At 42.8% G+C, this 19,162-nt stretch overlaps 3 protein-coding genes across 3 annotated transcripts; all 3 read right to left on the reverse strand.

The window, feature by feature from the left end:
* Window positions 1–289: 289 nt before the first annotated feature.
* On the reverse strand, window positions 290–1,234 carry LOC117886154 (olfactory receptor 6C75-like). The gene has a single exon (XM_034787804.1). It carries the CDS (start codon window positions 1,232–1,234, stop codon window positions 290–292), a length of 945 nt encoding a protein of 314 aa, XP_034643695.1.
* A 6,648-nt stretch (window positions 1,235–7,882) lies between these two features.
* On the reverse strand, window positions 7,883–8,827 carry LOC117886173 (olfactory receptor 6C4-like). Its single transcript, XM_034787829.1, has one exon. The coding sequence runs from the start codon at window positions 8,825–8,827 to the stop codon at window positions 7,883–7,885; it is 945 nt and encodes a 314-aa protein (XP_034643720.1).
* Window positions 8,828–14,017: 5,190 nt separating this feature from the next.
* Window positions 14,018–14,962, reverse strand: LOC117886205 (olfactory receptor 49-like). The gene has a single exon (XM_034787865.1). The coding sequence runs from the start codon at window positions 14,960–14,962 to the stop codon at window positions 14,018–14,020; it is 945 nt and encodes a 314-aa protein (XP_034643756.1).
* Window positions 14,963–19,162: the final 4,200 nt, after the last annotated feature.

A 19,162-nucleotide genomic window follows, 5' to 3' on the forward strand; every position in this document is an offset into this window, starting at 1 on the left:
CTTCAGATCAAGACTGGATGCAATTCAAGAAGAGATGCTTTCATCAGGCAGAAATTACTAGACTGAATGCAAAGCTAACTAGGTGGAATTCTCATGTCTGTTTTATGCAGAAGGTCAGACGAGATGACGTAATCACCCCTTCAGGCTCTATGATCTATTAATCTAGATATGGAGAAACAAATTCACCCTGTGTACTGCTGAGGACCCACCAACCCCATTGTGAAGCCTGGCAAGAAGTAAATGACCATCCATGCTCTCTTCACTCCTGCATCTTTGTGGTTTTGGATTTTCATGAGAGCCTCACACATTTAGAAAATGCTCTGCCACAGACGCCCTTCAGAGCTTGTTTGACTTGTTCGTTGCGGAGAGCGTAGATGTAGGGGTTAAAGAGTTGAGCCACCACAGAGTACAGAAAGGACACAACTTTGTCAAAGTCCCTCGCTCCCCGCTGACCTGGTCGGATGTACCTGAAGATGGAGCTACTGTATAATATCACAACCACCAGCAGGTGAGCGGAGCAGGTGGAAAAGGCTTTTTTCCTTCCTGTGGTGGATGGGATTCGCATAATAGTGGAGATGATACAGCCATAGGAAATGATAGTGACTGTTAAAGTACCAAGTAAGATGACTGTTGCTGAAAACAAGAGCATTACCTCAATGTGTCCCGTGTCCCTGCAGGAGAGTTGGAGCAATGCGGCTGTATCGCAGTAGAAGTGGTTTATGACATTGGGGCCACAGAACGGTAACAGCACAACCATAAATGTTGGGGGAAAGATTAAGAGAAAACTCATCACCCAGCAGCCCAGCACTAACTGGAAGCAGACCCTGCCATTCATGATGGTGCCATAATGCAAGGGATGGCAAATAGCCATGTAGCGGTCAAAGGACATCATAGCCACATGGAAAAATATACAGGTGCCCAGGAGGAAGAACAACAACAACTGAAGAAAACAACCAGGGAGGGAAATAGATTTTCTCTCTGTCAGGAGGCTGTAGAGGAACCTGGGCATGATGACGGAGGTGAAGCAGATTTCCAAAAAAGAGAAGTTCCTGAGGAAGAAATACATGGGCAATTGGAGGCGATGGTCCACCAGGGAGAGGCTGACAACAATGATGTTACCCGTTATGGTAAACAGGAAGATAACTAATAGAACCACAAACAGGACAGTGTTTAAACGACGGCTGTTGGACAGGCCCAAGATGATGAATTCCACCACAGTGGTCTGGTTCTTCATTCTCAGATCATTCTTAAAAGAAAAAAATGAAGAAGCATGTCAAAAACAGAGTGAATGGAATGTTTGCAGGAAAAATTCTGTAAGTCAATAGAATACACATCATCAATGGGAGTTGGGTACCCAATAGACTTGGACTCTATGAGAAAAGCCTGACTGGAAAACCAGAACCAAAGACAGGATCTTAGAGGAGAATATTTGATACTTTAAGGGGGCGGGGTAGGGGGGAGAGAGAGAGAGATAACTGGAAGGGATGAAAGAATGAACATAATTTTTAAATAAGAAAATGTTTACCCCAATTTTTCATGTATTTCTAGATTATAAGGCCCAAAGGTACCACTGTGATCATCTAATCTGACCTCCTGCATAGACCAAGAATTTCCCTCAGTTAACTCCTGTAAGAACTAGAGCATAGTCTTGAGAGGGACAGCCAATCTTGGTGTAAAAAATTTCCAAGGGTGAAGAATCCAACACACAATTCTTAGTAAGTTGTTCCAATGATTACATACCATCACTGCTCATCTTCTGTGTTTGTTTTGCTTTTCTTCCAGGTCATTGATAAATATTTTAAAAAAGCACCGGGCCAAGAACTGATCCCTGTGGGACTCCACTAGAGATACACCTGCTCAATGATGCACCGTATGCAATTCCTGAAGGAGATCTGTCAGTTACCCACTTTGTAATTCATTTAAAGGGTCTCACCTCAAGTGTGTATCATTCTCGTTTCTTAGTCAAACTGTCAAAGACTAAATGAAAAATAGTACCTATCTTTAAAAAAAACAACAGAAATGAAGAGGACTGAGGAATTATAGACCAGTCCACCTAACTTCAAGACCTGGAAAGACACTGGGACAAATTATTAAGCCACAAGTTGTAAGCACCTAGAGGATAATAGGGTTTTAAGTAAAAACCAACATGGTTTATCAAGAATAAATCATGCCAAATCAAAGTAATTTCTTTCCTTGACAGCATTACCGGTCTGGCGGATCGATCGAAAGCCATAGATATGATGTATCGTGATTTTTAGTAGGGGTTTGACACAGTCCCACATCACATTCTCGTAAGCAAACTGGAGAATGATGGTGAAGATTAAATTACTATGAGGAGGGTGCACAACTAGGTGAAAGACTTTACTCACAGAGAGCTATCAGCGGCTCACTGTCAAAGTGTGGGCATTTATCTAGTGCAGTCCTGCAGGGATCTGTCCTGCATCCAGTACAATTCAATATTTTCACTAATGATGTGGATAATGGAGGGCAGATTATGCTTATAAAATGATCAGATGACACCACATAAGAACAGCCACAGTGGGTCAGACCAATGGTCCATCTAGCCCAGTGTCCTGTCTTCCAACAGTGGACAATGTCAGGTGCCCCAGAGGGAATGAACAGAACAGGGATTAATCAAGTGATCCATCCCCTGTCGCCCATTCCCAGCTTCTGACAACCAGAGGCAGGGATACTTCAGAGCATGGTTTTGCAGGCTGGGAGAGTTTGCTAGCACTATGGAGGACAGGATTAGAAATCAAAATTACATTGACAAATTGGAGAATTAGTCTGAATTCAGCAAGATCAAACTCCGTAAAGACAACTGCAAAGTACTACACTTAGAAAGAAAGAAATTAAATGCACACATGCAAAATGAGGACTAACTAACTAGGAGGCCATACGGCTGTATAGGCTCTGAGAGTCAGAGTTGATCACAAATTGAACATTAATCCAATGAGATGCAGTTACCAAACAAAGGCTAATATCATTCTGGGGTGCATTACCAGAGAGGCAGTTGTCCCTGGTAAGGCGTTGGCTAGGGTGCTGTGGCTAGTTCTTGTTTTCACACCTTAGGAAAGACACAGACTAGTTGGAAAGGGTCTAGAAGGGTGCAACAAAAATGATAAAAGGGTTAGAAAACTTGACCTTGAGGGAAGGTTTCAAAAACTAGGCCTGTTTAATCTCTGAATGCGTGAAGGGCTGTATAAAGAGGACAGTGATCAGTCGGTCTCCACGCCCACTGAATGTGGGGCAAGTAATGCAGTTAATCTGCAGCAAGGGAGATTTGCCTTAGGCATTAAGTAAAAATGTCTAACTGTAAGGATAGTTCAGTGCTGGAACACTTGACCATGGGAGGATGGGGAATCCCAGTAATTGGAGATAGCAGCATTCTGTATCCTACGGGGAAAGGAAACCTCAACATTGCAAATCTGCAAAACCTCCACAATGCGCACCTTGGAATTCATTCTCAAATGGGGGGAGGGATAGCTCAGTGGTTTGAGCATTGGCCTGCTAAACCCAGGGTTGAGAGTTCAATCCTTGAGGGGGCCATTTAGGGAACTGGGGTAAAAATCTGTCTGGGGATTGGTCCTGCTTTGAGCAGGGGGTTGGACTAGATGACCTCCTGAGGTCCCTTCCAACCCTGACATTCTATGATTCTATGATTCTATCTCACCAGTGCCTCGATCGCTATGAGACATTAAAAACTGGCAGCTGGTACCTCTGTTACTATAAGTGTTACCTCTGCTTATAGAATCACAGAACCATAGCGTTAGACGGGACCACAAGGGTCATCTAGCCAATTTCTCATAATAGTCTCACTTCTATTTTCGACTTCCCTGGCCCCGGAGTAGTCTTTTTATCATAGCCAGACATTTGTGTCTCGTTTCACCATAAGACTGAATAATTTTAGGAGTGTGACCCTATTTGCCTAACACAGTGGAACTGGGATCCCAGGCAGGTGGTCTTGATTTTGTACCCAAAACAAAGCAAAAGAAAAAAAAAAAAAGATTACCCACAAAGTTGTTCATACCACGATTTCTTTCACCTCCCAATCTGCAATCACACCTTGTGCATTCTCACTCAGACCATGCAATGATGGAGTACATGGAACACGAACCAAAATTATCACACAAAGCCGGCAGGTGCTGAATTGAGATGCTCCAAAATAGGTCTGCCGATTTATGCTTCTCTATGTAACAGAACATTGGGATAAACTTGGGTGATCACTGCCTCTGCCAAATAATCCCTCATTTATAACAGTTGTAGACTCTGGTTTTCTCGTCCCTCATTGCTGGCTGGGACCTCTGAGACCAATTAGCTGATGAGTTTGCTGACAACACTCAGAGAACTCAAGTCTGATCCATTCTACTGAATGTTTTAGGAAAGAGTATTACAATGTTATGTCTCTCTCTTCTACATGGAGAAGAAAATGAGTTCTATCACCATCTTCCACCTCACTTGTTTTCATGGCAAGACAGGGAAAAGATTCAGCAAAGTTGGACAGACTCAGATGCCCTTATAATTGATGTTCTTATGCTTAACATATTAGAACAGGACTCAGGAAAGCAGTGTCCAATTCCTGCTTTTGCCACCCACCCCTCCAGAACCTCAGGCAAGTCACTTAGGGCTGGTTAAAGATATTTAGGCACCTAATGGGATTTTTAAAAGCCTCTAGGCACCACAGAGCCTAAATAACCAGAGGACCAGTTGGCCAGGGAATGGAGTTGAAGGTGACCCAAAAGAATGAAGCATATTGAGAACAGAAGCGTTATTGCTCTGTCCCATCACGTTATGCAATGTCATTTGTGTCCAGAAAAAATACCAGGCGTAACCAGGTGTCTGACCCCCATTATGAAGCTGTCTCAGAATAACTTGTGATTGAGTTTCGTGTGGGAGATTTTCAGTTCTTGGTCCTCGTTTCAGTCACTTCCATTGGGGACATTTTCTGAAAGGATACATGGGTAATTCGCAAAGGCACGAAGGGCAATTATGAAGCTTGATGATATTGAAAGTGAATTTGAACTAGACACCTAGAGTGAAATCCTGACCTTATCGAAGTCCCTGGAGAAACTCCCACGGGGTTTTATACACTACTATTATTATTATCTATCATTTATCTTGTGGCCATGCCTAGGAATGCGGTTTCTCACTGAGTGATTAAGGGGCAGGATTTCCCAAAACTCATCTGTTTTAATCTCCCTCACTCTCACAGGGAAAAGCCAGGCCCCGCTGCAAAATGTGTACCTGATCCATCGGATTAGAGCAGCCAATGGTGGTTGGACGTGATGCTGGTCACATCACTTTCTTGTGTGCCTTTGGCTGCGAAAGTGCCTTGCCTTTGCAAAGGGTGAGCCATTTGCTTGGGGGAGACAACTGATGTTAATAAGCCTAGAAACGCCTGTCTGTACCCTGATTTAGGGTGTGTTAATAATATTAATTTAATGTATCAATCTAATATTTCATTAATTTTAATTAATTAATTAATACTATTATTAATTAATCATTACGATTAATTAGTATGGGTTTAGGCTCACCAATCTGTTTGATCAGAAGATAAAAGTTCTTGTCCCGAATCAGGCTCCACAGAATTTATAAAGGCCCCTCGGGGTGTGACAGGAAGCTCACACTGTGACAGATATAGTCGTAAAGACTGTTTATTAAAATCAATAACAGTAAGTAAATGGTAAATACCAAGAGTTACAAAGTGACAATTGCATTACTGCTATTCAAAAGATACATATGATAACATAGTATTACATGCAACAAAGCTTTGGTTAACATCCTCACGCCCTTCCTTGATAACCTGGGGGTAAGAGACACAGGACCAGCCTTGTGGTTCAGGTTTCTCAATTCTTGAGTGAGGGATGCAGTGCTTAGAAAAAGCTAATGCTAGGAGCTATCAAAACTTAATTAGGGTTTACTCGACTAACTTAAAATCAAAACCTAATAAACAAACTAAGAATTAAACTTAGGGAAACCCAGCTTAGCCTAGTTCCCTTGAAACTTAAAGTTTAAGAAGAACAAGTACAGCCTACGAATAGTAGAGTCATCACAGACAGATAGAATAGAGAGCGAGAGAGTGGAGGAAGTAAGTGAGAATGATAGAGCGGAATGCTCTAGCGAGGTGGGTCAGCTCATTTATCGGGCACAAGTGCCGGAAATCCTTCCTCCTATGCCCAAATTTCATTCCTCACCCACAAAATGTTAGGGTACACTTACCCCATAGGCTAGTATGTTTGTGCGGATTGATGACATGTTCCCTTGTGGTATATCTGTTAAGCCTGTGGGTACAACATTGAACCCCCCCCCCCATGCCATTTTCCATTGTCTATTGGTCTAGATAAAAGGTCATGGACATAGGCGTGGGCACTCAGCTATTTAGATCACAAGCTCTAGGTCAACTTTGCTTTCTGAGTAAAAGGTCTTAATATAGACATGCTAACTTTGCCTTAGCTTAACATACAGGATATGGCCTGTAGGTCTCTTGCATTACAGCCAAACTGACTTTAATATAAATCTATAAACCTATTACAATAAACCACATACTTAAACTATACGAAAAGATAGATAGATATATGTAAGCAAGCAGGTTAGTCCTATAGGCTCCATGTCTCAGACCAGCATCCCATTGTGCTAAGTACTGTACAAAGCCAAGCCCCTGCCCAGAAGAGGTCACAAAATATAAATCAAGAATCGGCCGGGAAATCTATGAGATAGCGTCGGTCAGGATGATGCTCATCAAAACAGCTGTCAAGTTTGTGTGGAAGGAATCACAACAGAGGAGAGTTTGAAGGAGGTCAGTAGCTTTTGCAGATGTTTACTGGGTGCTCTTCCTTAGCATGAGTAAGGCTACAATTTTTTCACAGAGATCACGGAATCTGTGACTTCCAAAGACCTCCATGACTTCAGCCTGTGGTTGTTCTCTCTTATAGGTGTCGGTATAATGCCCAGTGCAAAGGGGTGCTGATCTCAGTTCAAATATCTCAGAGTTAACAAGAAAAACAGTATTACTAACAATATAGCATATTAGGTGAATGGTACAAACAAGCAGACCAAGGCAGGGTACGAGAGATGAGGCAACTAGAACAGTAAGATGTGCACATATCTTAGCAACTAAGCAGCCATTTTAGCCTCTGTGAGGAGCCATTTATCCCTCCTGTGGGTTGAATATCTAAAGTGCAGTGTTTCTTGTACCCCTTTTCCAGGGGCAGTGCCCCTCACAGAGAAAGGTAGAACAAGAACTATTGACTGGATGCTAAAACCACACACGTAGAAATGACACAGCCGGGAAAATTTTTTCAGATGAATAATTTCTTCTGTAAAAAATACAGTTTCAGGTCAGCTAAAATATTTGTGAATTCAGTTGTGAATTCAAAGAATAGACCTGACCACAAAAAAATGGAAAATAATAATTGAAAACATTTATTTCAACATCTTCAAAAATCAAAATTTTTCACTTTTCAACAATTTAGCAAGATGTTAAAGAAACGTTCTTCCCAAACTGAATTTTGTTTAGTGTTTCATTTCACCAAGAATAACCTAATAATTTCTATATTGGGAACAAAGTAGCAAGAAAGAACCTCCATCTCTTGAAGTCTTCCAGTCAAGACTGGATGCCATTCAGGAAGACACGCTTTCATTAGACATGAGTTACTAGTCTCAGTAAATAAATAACTGGTGGAATTCTGCGGCATGTCTTATCAGGAGCTCACATGATGATCTGAGGATCCCTTTTGGGCATACAATTTATCAACCTAGACATGAGGAGATAAATTCACCCCTGTTAAAAGCTCAGGACCCACCAAACCCATTGTGAAGCCGAGCACGAAGTCAAGGACCATCCATGTTCTCTTCACTCCTGTATCTTTGGGGTTCCAGATTTTCATGCTATCCTCCGGCACTTAGAAATTGTTCGGCCAAATATGTCCTTCAGAGCCTGTTTGACTTGTTCATTGCGGAGAGCATAGATGTAGGGGTTAAAGAGTTGAGTCACCACACAGTACACAAAGGACACAACTTTGTCAAAGTCGTGAGTGCCCCGCTGACCTGGTCGGATGTACCTGAAGATGGCACTACTGTACAATATCACAACAACCGTGAGGTGAGCAGAGCAGGTGGAAAAGGCCTTTTTCCTTCCTGTGGTGGACGGGATGCGCATGATAGTACAGATGATACAGCCATAGGAAATTATGGTGACTGTTAAAGTGCCAGGTAAGACCACTACAGCTGCAACCAAGAGCATTACCTCAATGTGTCCTGTGTCTATGCAGGAGAGTTGGAGCAATGCGGCTGTATCGCAGTAGAAGTGGTTTATGACATTGGGGCCACAGAACGGTAAGAGAACAACCATAAATGTTGGGGGAAAGATTAAGAGAAAACTCATCACCCAGCAGCCCAGCACTAAGTGGAAACAGACCCTACCATTCATGATGGTGCCATAATGCAAGGGATGGCATATAGCCATGTAGCGGTCAAAGGACATCATAGCCATCTGGAAAAATACACAGGTGCCCAGGAGGAAGAACAACAACAACTGAAGGAAACAGCCAGGGAGGGGAATAGATTTTCTCTCTGTCAGGAGGCTGTAGAGGAACCTGGGCATGACGACAGAGGTGAAGCAGATTTCCAAGAGGGAGAAGTTCCTGAGGAAGAAATACATGGGGGACTGGAGGCGATGGTCCACCAAGGAGAGGGTGACAACAGTGATGTTTCCTATCACAGTCAATAAGAAAACAACTAATAGAACCACAAACAAGATGGTGTTGACATGGTGGTAGTTGGACAGTCCTACGATGATGAATTCCACCACCATGGTCTGGTTCTTCATTCTTCACTCATCTTTAAAGAAAAAATATTAAAAACATGTCAAAACCAGAGCCTGTTGGACAATAGGGACAGAACGCTTAGAGGAAAAATCTGTAAATAAATAGAACTAATCTCTTCAATGGGAATTGGGTGTCTAACAGACATGGGCTCAATGAAACAATCCTGATAGAGCAACTAAAAACAATAACTGATAGTTGGGAGAGAGAGAGAGTACTGGAGGGGAAGGGAGAATGAAAATAATTTTATTTTAAACTTTCATAAGTTTTGCCACAATTTTGCATTGATTATAAGGCCAGAATGCAACAGTATGATCATCTATCCTGATCGCCTCTATAGAACAGACCAAGGAATGTCCCTGAATTAGCTACTGTTAGAACTAGAGCGTACCTTTTAAAGAAAATCCAAGCTTGATTTTAAAATTTCCAGTGATGCAAAATCCACCACAAACCTTGGAAAGTGGTTTCAATGATTAAATACCCTCATGTGAAAGTTTTGTTTTTTTGTTTTGTTTTTGTCTTGGTCATTGATAAAAATATTAAAATGTACAGGGCCAAGAACCAAACCCTGTGAGACGCCACTAAAACCACGCACGCTTAATGATGATTGCCCATATATAATTCCAGTTTGAAACCGTTCAGTACCCACCTTTTAGTCCATTTTGTGCCATGTTAATTGGGTATCCTTCTGGTTTCTTAATCACAAAGGCAAAAGTCAAATGAAAAATAGTCCCTGTCTTTAAAAAAGAGGATAAAGAGGACCTGGGAATTATAGACTATATATCCTAACTTTATACCTGGAAAGATACTGGAACAAATTATTAAACTGGTTGAAAGACTGAACTCAAAGATTAGCTCTCAGTGAGTCACGTTCAAAGTGAGGGAAAGTGTCTAGTGGACTCCTGCAAGGGTCTGTGCTGAGTGCAGTACAACTCAATCTTTTCATTAATGACATGTATACTGGATTGGCGATTACACTTACAACATTTGCAGATGACACCAAGGTGGAAGATGTTCCTAGCACCTGGGAGGACAGGATTAAAAATCAAACCAACCTTGACAAATTGACGAATTGATCTGAAATCAACATAATGGAATTCTATAAAGACAAGTGCAAAGTACTACACGGAGGAAGAAAAATACCAGATGCACAGCTACAAAATGGGGAATAACCGGTTAAGCGTTAGTACTGCTGAAAGGATCTGAGTGTTATCGTAGAGCATAAATTGAATATGAGTCAGCGAAGTAGTTGCAAAAAAGGCTAATATCATACCGAGGTTATTCACAGGAGCGTTGTATTTATAATGCGGGAGGAAATTGTCCAGCTTTGCTGGGCACTGGTGACGTTGCAGCAGCAGTACTCTGTCCTCTTCCGGATTCCACACTTTTAAAACAGTCAAGTAATTGGAGATGATCCAGAGCGAAGCAAGAAAAATGATAGAAGGGCTAGAAAACCTTACCATGATCAACGGTTTCAACAATAGGCACGTTTAGTCTTGAGAAAAGAAGACTGAGGAGAGAGCCCATAACAGTTTTCCAATATGTTAAGGGCTGTTCTATAGAGGATGGGGATTAATTGTTCTCCATGTCCACTGAATGTAGGACAAGGAGAAATGCACTTAATCAGCAAGAAGGGAAATTTAGGTTCAATGTTAGGGAAAACTTTCTAACTATAAGAATAGTTAAGTACTGGAATACATTACCATGGGAGGTTGTTGAATCCCTGTCAGTAGAGGTTTCTAATAACAGGTTAGACAAATACCTGTCAGGGATGGTGTAGATTTACGTGGTACTGCTTCAGCGCAGGGGGGGTGGACTAGATGACCGCTCAAGGTTCCTTCCAGTCACATAGCTCACCGGTTACAAATTAGGAAATGTATTCCTTAGAAGCTCCTGGCTTCATTCCCTTCCATCACAGACACCCAACGCCTCCCCTTCTATTGAATAGAAGAATAGTTTGAATGGCTAAGTTTTATATCAGTTGGATCAATCAGTTTAGACCTTCAGGGTCTGGTCCAAACTTCTCCAGAGTCAATAGAGAGCTTCCCGTAGGCTCCAGTGTGGTTTGGATTCACGCTGCGAAGCTGCCCATGCAGAGGTACTTACAGAGTTGGAGACATGGAGAGTGAGGACACAAATATTCCTCAGTGGGGAGGGCTTCTGTGCGCATCATACACAACCTGCAGAAGCTCCCTGGCTTTTCTCAAACAGGGTCCCAGGTACATCTCCCCAAATCTTCCCTCTTTCAATAGCTCTGCTTTTTCAACAGTATTTCTCTAGGAGTTTGAGGGAACTTATTCCTCCGAGGTGCCCATTTTGCAATAAGCCATACCAGCAATTAGCTTGGGTTTGTGGATTTTATTACAATGGGTTTTGGGCTCCCAGATACCACTTGACCAAGACAATGAAAGAAATCTAGCATTTCCCTAATTAAATATATTCTTTAATGGGGATTCCTAGGATAATGGCAGTGGCATTGTGTCTGCTAAGGTGAAAGCAAACCTCACAAACTCGTATCCTGTAAAAATCTCTTAACCCATTGTCCACCTTCGAATCCAGCTTCCGACCTGACCTGTGTCATGCTATCAGTGAGACACTCAAGAACGGCAGCCGTTGTGCGTTACCTCACCGTGTCACATTTATCATACGCTTCTCAGTCTTAAATTGCACTCGCTGGCCACAAACTGTTCTTTTTATCATAGCCATATATCTGAATCTCATTTTACATCAAGACTGGAAAATGTTGGGTCAGTGACCCGCTTTGCCTAGCACAATGGAACTGGGATTTCGATCTCATGCCACAAAACAAAACACTAAGATTACCCACCGAGCTCTTCAAGGCATTATCACTTCAAAATCCCACCCTGCTGTCATATGCTGGGCATTCCCCCTCACGCCCTGTGATAACAGAGACCTTAGAAATACCCAGAACAAGAACCAAAATTATCACACAAACCCTGAAGCTGCTGAGTTGAGATTCTCCAATTTAGGTTTCTTAATTTATGCCTTTCTGCATACGAGAATACAGGGATAAACCTGGGTGATCAGTGCCTGCATCACATAACCCCTCCTTTTCCAATTCCCATCTGTATTAGTTATAGTCTCTGGTGTTCTTGTCTGTAGTTGCTGGCTGGGACCCCTGAGACCAATTAGATAAAGAGCTTTGCTGACAACACGCTGAGAAATCCCTTCTAATCCCTTCTTCTGAAAATTTGAGGAAAGAGCAGGACAAAGTTATGTTTCTCTTTTCCCCATAGGGAATTCAAAGGGTTCGGTCACTATTTCCCATCTCATGTGTTTTCGTGGCAAGACAAGGAAATGATACAGAAAAGTCAGGTAGCCATATGACTGATGCTACTGTGGTAAGAACACGACACAGGAAATCAGTGGTGAATTCCAACCTCTGCTACAGACCTTCTTTACAACTTTACCCAAGCCAGTTAGGGCCAGGTACTTCAAGGTACATAGGCACCTAGTGGGATTTTTAAAAGCATCTACGCACCTAAATCCAATTGAGGTCAATACGTTTTTGGCGCGTAGGTGAAAATCCCACTAAGCGCCTATATATCTTCATTTCAGCGTACGTGCATTTGATAACCTCAGTCTAAAGAGACAATAGGTGAGAAAAGGGGGGAGCCTCAGGAACCAATGAGATAATATTGGTCTATGTGATGGACAGTGCTCTAAGCAAAACACCTTCATAGTGTTGTCAAGTTTGTTTGCTAGGAATATTAGCACAGGGAAGTTTGATGGAGGTCAGTGAGGTATTTAGTAGATGTTTGCCGATGTTCTTCCCAATCATGAAGGGTAGCATGCAGAAATGTATGAAAGTACTGCTTTGAAAAGTGGATGATGTTGGTTTGTCATCACTGGCCAATTGGAGCATGGAGTCAATGTACGAATAGTGTATGAGCGATGATTGGAAGGGTGGGAATAAACAAAGGAGGGAACTTAACTGAAGAAAAGTGGCTTATGTTTGATGCAAAAGGGACTCAGTGGAGACATACAAAGCGTGTGGTGAGATTGTCAAAACGATAAGCTAGGAAAGTGACCTTTAAAGCCAGAACGACTTCAGTGGAGCCAGATTTTCCCCTCACCTCCACTTGCGCCTTTGAATATATCCCTTTGCAAAATCAAAGAGGAAACCAAACATTTCTCCTGCATATACATCTCTATTTTTTAGATTATAAACTCTATATTCAGCAAGGATCCTTGCTTATTTGTTGTCTATCTAATCCCCAGTGGAAATGAGTGATGATCTCAGTTGGAGAATCTGAGAGTTACCAGAAATGCAGTGCTACTAGTAATGACACATAAGGACAAAGCCTGGCAGGTAAATGGTAGAAACACACAGACTAAGACAGGATACAAGAGACGAGGTAAACAGGATATGCATTGGTCTTAGCAACTGTAAACCCGTATTAGACTTGAGGAGTCATTCATCCCTCCTGTGGGATGTGCAGATCTGTGTTACTGAGGACGTGCCTCAGCAGAGAAAGACAGAACAAGCACCGTTGGCTGGACGTTAAAGCCAGACAAATTGAAATTAAAAACAGAGCTGGTAGAAATTAAAAAAAAAATAATTTTTTTATTCTGTAAAAAAAATGCAGTTCTAGGTCAGCTAAAAGAATATAGAGTGAATTCAGAAAATAGCTTTGGCTGAAAATAAAGAGTGTAAAACAATGTGAAAAATTCAGAACATTTTATTTCAACATTTTTGAAAAGAAATGTTTTCTATTTTTATTTTTAAATGATATTTTATCTCAAAATTTAGCTAGGTATTAAACATATATCCTTTATATCCAAGCAAACTGAAGTTTGTATTTTTTTTTCATTTCAGCAAGAATGACTCAAATATTTCTATTTTGGGAACAAGCTACCAAGGAAATGTTGGATTCTCCAACTCCTGAAGTCTTCTGATCAAGACTGGATGACGTTCTGGAAGACGCGCTTTCAACAGACAGGTGTTACGAGGTTCAAAGCAGAACTAATTGGGTGGAATAATAAAGCCTGTGTTACCAGGAGACCAGAATTCACCTTACAGACCTGGCCTTACAATCTATGAAGATAGGGATGAATTTCTCTCTCCATGTCTATGTACTGCTCCTGACCCACCAAGCCCATCGGGATGCCTGACATGAAGTCATTGGCCAGCCAAGTTCACACCCATCCTGCAACTTTGCGGTTTGGCATTTTCACGAGAACCTCAAACACTTAGAACCTGCTCTGCCACAGGCATCCTTCAGGGACTCTTTGATTTGTTCGTTGCGGAGAGCGTAGATGTAGGGGTTAAAGAGAGGGACCACCACACAGTACAGAAATGACACAACTTTGTCAAAGTCCTGCACACCCCGCTGTCCGGGTTGGAGGTACCTGAAGATGGAGCTACTGTACAATATCACAACAACCAGGAGGTGAGCGGAGCAGGTGGAAAAGGCCTTTTTCCTTCCTGTGGTGGCCGGGATGCGCATGATAGTGGAGATGATACAGCCATAGGAAATGATAGTGACTGTTAAAGTACCAAGTAAGATAACTGTTGCTGAAAAAAATATCATTACCTCAATGTGTCCTGTGTCCCTGCAGGAGAGTTGGAGCAATGCGGCTGTATCGCAGTAGAAGTGGTTTATGACATTGGGGCCACAGAACGGTAACAGCACAACCATAAATGTTGGGGGAACCATTATAAGAAAACTCATCACCCAGCAGCCCAGCACTAACTGGAAGCAGACCCTGCCATTCATGATGCTGCTGTAATGCAAGGGGCGGCAGATAGCCACGTAGCGGTCAAAGGACATGACAGCCCCATGACAAAACATAGAGGCGCCCAGGAAGAAGACCAACAATAACTGAAGGAAACAACCAGGGAGGGAAATAGATTTTCTCTCTGTCAGGAGGCTGTAGAGGAACCTGGGCATGATGACAGAGGTGAAGCAGATTTCTAAGAGAGCGAAGTTCCTGAGGAAGAAATACATGGGCAACTGGAGGCGATGGTCCACCAGGGAGAGGGTGACAATAATGATGTTTCCCATTACAGTCAACAGGAAGATAACTAATAGAACCGCAAACAGGATGATGTTGACGTGGTGGTTGTTGGACAGTCCCACAATGATGAATTCCACCACTGTGGTCTGGTTCGTCATTCTTGGTTCATCTGTAAAGACAAATTAAAAACATGTCAAAACCAGAGCTGCTTGGACAATAGGGACAGAACGCTTAGAGAAAAAATCTGTAAATAAATAGAACGAATCTCTTCAATGGGAATTGGGGGCCTGTGGCAGGGCGACGACTCACCGGCGCGGCACCTCCTGCTGGTTGTCTAGGGAATTAGCTCTTCCCAGTCCGGAGCGCCCTCTGCAGGCTGGTGTCCTGCCTGCCGCTGGCCCCATGTCTCTCCAGGACCCCGGTGCCCCTCTATGTCAGGGTCCTTCCCCCAGCAGTAACCCGCAATTTGGGTCTCCCCACCCAGGGGATCCCCCAACCTCCTATCCCCACCTTGCCTCAGTGGCTACTGCCAGTCACCACTTAGCCCCCGCTCCCTGGGGCAGACGCAGTCTGTAAACCACTCCTCATCGGCAAGGGGGGTTGGACCAACTGCCTCTGCCTATTCCTGGGATGCCCCTCTGCAACCCCAGTACCTTTCGTGGGCCCTTAACTCGGCCTACAGCCTGGGGCTTTGCTAGACTGCGGCTCCCCAGCTCCCTCTGCCCTTCCCCAGCACTGCTCCACCCTAGGTACCCTGCTCAGCTCCCCAGCAGCCAGGTCCTTCTCTGCCAGGAAGCGAGAAAGGGAGTGTCTCCAGCTCCTGGCCCACTGCCCTCCTATAAGGGCCAGCTGGGCCTTGATTGAGCTGGCGACAGCTGCGGCTGCTTCCTTAATCAGCCCAGCTTTTCCAGTTGCAGCCCTCTCCAGGGCTGCTTTGAACCCCCGATTACTGGGGTGGGGAGTCGCCCCACCACAATGCCTAACAAACATGGGCTCAATGAAACAATCCTGATAGAACAACTAAACCAATTACTGATAGCTGGAGAGAGAGGGGGAGAACTGGAGAGAAAGGGAGAATGAAAATTACTTCTTTTAAAAATTCATAAATTTTACTTCAATTTTTCATACATGAAAAAGGCCAGAAGGAACCAATGAGAACATCTGTTCTGACCTCCTGTACAGAAGAGAGCGAGGAACTTCCCTGAACTAGCTACTATTAGAACTAGAGAGTCGCTTTTTAAAAAAACTTCCAATCTTTATTTTAAAATTTCCAGTGATGGAAAATCCATGAAGTTGTTCCAATGATTATATACCCTCACTGTGAAAGTTTTGATTGTTTGTTTTCTTCCAGGTCATTGATACAAATATTAAAAAGTACAGGTCCAAGAATCAAACCCTGTGGGACCCCACTAAAAACACCCACACTCAATGATGATTGCCCATATATAATTCCAGTTTGAGACCGTTCAGTACCCACCTTTTAGTCCATTTAATCTGTGCCATGTGAATTGTGTATCATTCTAGTTTCTTAATCACAATGTCAAAAATGAAATAAAAAATAGTCCCTGTATTTAAAAAGGGGAAACAAAGAGGAGCTGTGGAATTTTAGACCAGTCAGCCTAACTTCTATACCTAGAAAGATACTGGAACAAATTATTCAATAATCAAGTTGTAAGCATCTAGACGATATTAGGGTGTTCAATCATAGCGAACAAATTTCTCAAGAACAAATTATGCTAAATCAATCTAATTTCCTTCTTTCATATGGTTACTGGTCTGGTGGAGAGTTGGGAAGCTGTAGATGTGATATATCTTGATTTTAGTAAGGCTTCTGACACATAAGAACATAAGAATGGCCATACTGCGTCAGACCAAAGGTCCATCTAGCCCAGCATCCTGTCTTGCAGCAGTGGCCAGTGCCAGGTGCCCCAGAGGGAATGACCAGAACAGGGAATCATCCAGTGATCCATCCCCTGTCGCCCATTCCTTGCACATAACATTCTCATAAGCAAAATAGGGAAATGTGGTTTAGATGAAATTACTGTAAGGTGGGTGCAAAATTGATTGAAAGGCTAAACTCACAAAGTAGCTAGCAGTGGTTCAACGTCAAAGTGGGGGAAAGTATCTAGTCAGGTCCCATAAGCGTCTGTCCTGGGTCCAGTAGAATTCAATATTTTCATTAATGGCATGGATAACAGAATGGAGAGTCTGTTTACGAAATCTGCAGATGAAACCTGCCTGGGAGAGATTCCTGGCACTTGGAAGAACAGGATTAGAAATCAAAACAACCTTGACAAATTGAAGAATTGGTATGAAATCAAAAAGATGGACTTCAATCAAAACAAGTGCAAAGTTCTACACTTAGGAAGAAAAATATCAAAACTCACATCTGCAAAATGGGGATTAACTGGCTAAGAGGCAGTACTGCTGAAAAGGATGTGGGTGGTATAGTGGATCACAAATGGGACGTGAGTCAGCAAGGTGATGCAGTTGCAAAAAAGGCTAATATCATTCTGGGGTATATTGACAGGAGGGTCGTATGTAAGATACGGGAGGTAATTGTCCTACTCTACTCTGCCCTGGTGGCATTTCAGCAACAGTACTGTTTCCTGTTCTGGATTCCACACGTTGAAAAAAATGGGAACTAATTGGAGAGGATCTAGAAGAGTGACACAAAAAGGATAAAAGGCCTAGAAAACTTTAACATGAGAAAAGAGGATGGGGAACAATTGTTCTCCATATCCACTGAATGCAGGAGAAGGAGAAATGGGCTGAATCTCCAAAAAGGGTGATTTAGGTTCAATATTAGGGAAAACTTTCTAACTGAAAGAATAGTTAATTACGGGAATACATTACTGCAGGAGGTTGTGGAATCCCCATCATTGACAGTTTCTAATGGAAGATTAGACAAACACCTGTCAGGCATGGTCTAGGTTTACTTAGTCCTGCTTCAGCTCTGCGGATGGATTAGATGACCGCTCAAGATCCCTTCCAACCCTACATTTCAGAGAGTCTGTCTCATTTGTACCACCTCAAGTGCTATTCAGAAGGCTAAATGGAGGACATCAACATTATTACCTTTATAAACCAAACTTGTGATGTCACCAACAAAAAACATATCAGGTTAATTTGACAGAATCTATTTGTCATAAGCCCATGCTGATTGGACTTAATTCTTTTCCTCTCATCTACTTCTATACAGATTGAGTCCCATATCAGGTGCTCCATGATTTGCCCAGCATCTATCTCAGGCTCACAGGAGTTTAATTACTTGGCTCATCCCAGTTACTCCTCCTTTTCCACCATTAGACGTGTGAAGAGGACATTTGGGAATTCAGGCTGTCTTGGATGTGAATTACTTCCTGCCCACCCCACTCTGAAATCAGATACTACAGCCAATAGTGATGGATAAGTATTTTTGAGAGCATCTTTCTGCTAAAGGGACAGGTGGCAAGATAGACAGCTATGCTGGCACTAAAAATAACTTTCTTGGTATTCATAATCCCATTGAAGTGAATGGGAGATCTTCATTGTTCTCTCCAAGTTATTTTTTCCAGCCTGTCTGCAGATTCAGGTAAACATTACAAATTAGCTTAGTAATTCCTTAGAAGTTCCTGGCTTCATTCCCTTCCATCACAGACACCCAACGCCTCCTCTTCAATTGACCCGACATGTTGTTTGAATGGCTACATTTTATATCAGTTGGATCACCCTGCTTAGATCTTCAGGGTCTGATCCAAACTTCTCCAGAGTCAATAGAGAGCTTCCTGTAGGCTCCAGTGTGGTTTGGATTCACTCTGCGAAGCTGCCCATGCAGAGGTACTTACAGAGTTGGAGACATGGAGAATGAGGACACAAATATACATCAGTGGGGAGGGCTTCTGTGCGCATCACACACAACCTGCAGAAGCTCCCTGGCTTTTCTCAAACTGGGTCCTGGGTGAGCCTCCCCAAACCCTCCCTCTTTCAATAGCTCTGCTTTTTCAACAGTATTTCTCAAGGAGTTTGAGGGAACTTATTCCTCCGAGGTGCCCATTTTGCAATAAGCCATACCAGCTATTAGCTTGGGTTTGTGGATTTTTTTACAATGGGTTTTGGGCTCCCAGATACCACTTGACCAAGACAATGAAAGAAATCTAGCATTTCCCTAATTAAATATATCCTTTAATGGGGATTCCTAGGATAATGGCAGTGGTATTGTGTCTGCTAAGGTGAAAGCAAACCTCACAAACTCGTATCCTGTAAAAATCTCTTAACCCATTGTCCGCCTTCGAATCCAGCTTCCGACCTGACCTGTGTCATGCTATCAGTGAGACACTCAAGAACAGCAGCCGTTGTGCGTTACCTCACCGTGTCAC

The sequence above is a fragment of the Trachemys scripta genome, chromosome 12 (genome assembly GCF_013100865.1).
Source record: "Trachemys scripta elegans isolate TJP31775 chromosome 12, CAS_Tse_1.0, whole genome shotgun sequence".
Classification (NCBI taxonomy): Eukaryota; Metazoa; Chordata; order Testudines; family Emydidae; genus Trachemys; species Trachemys scripta.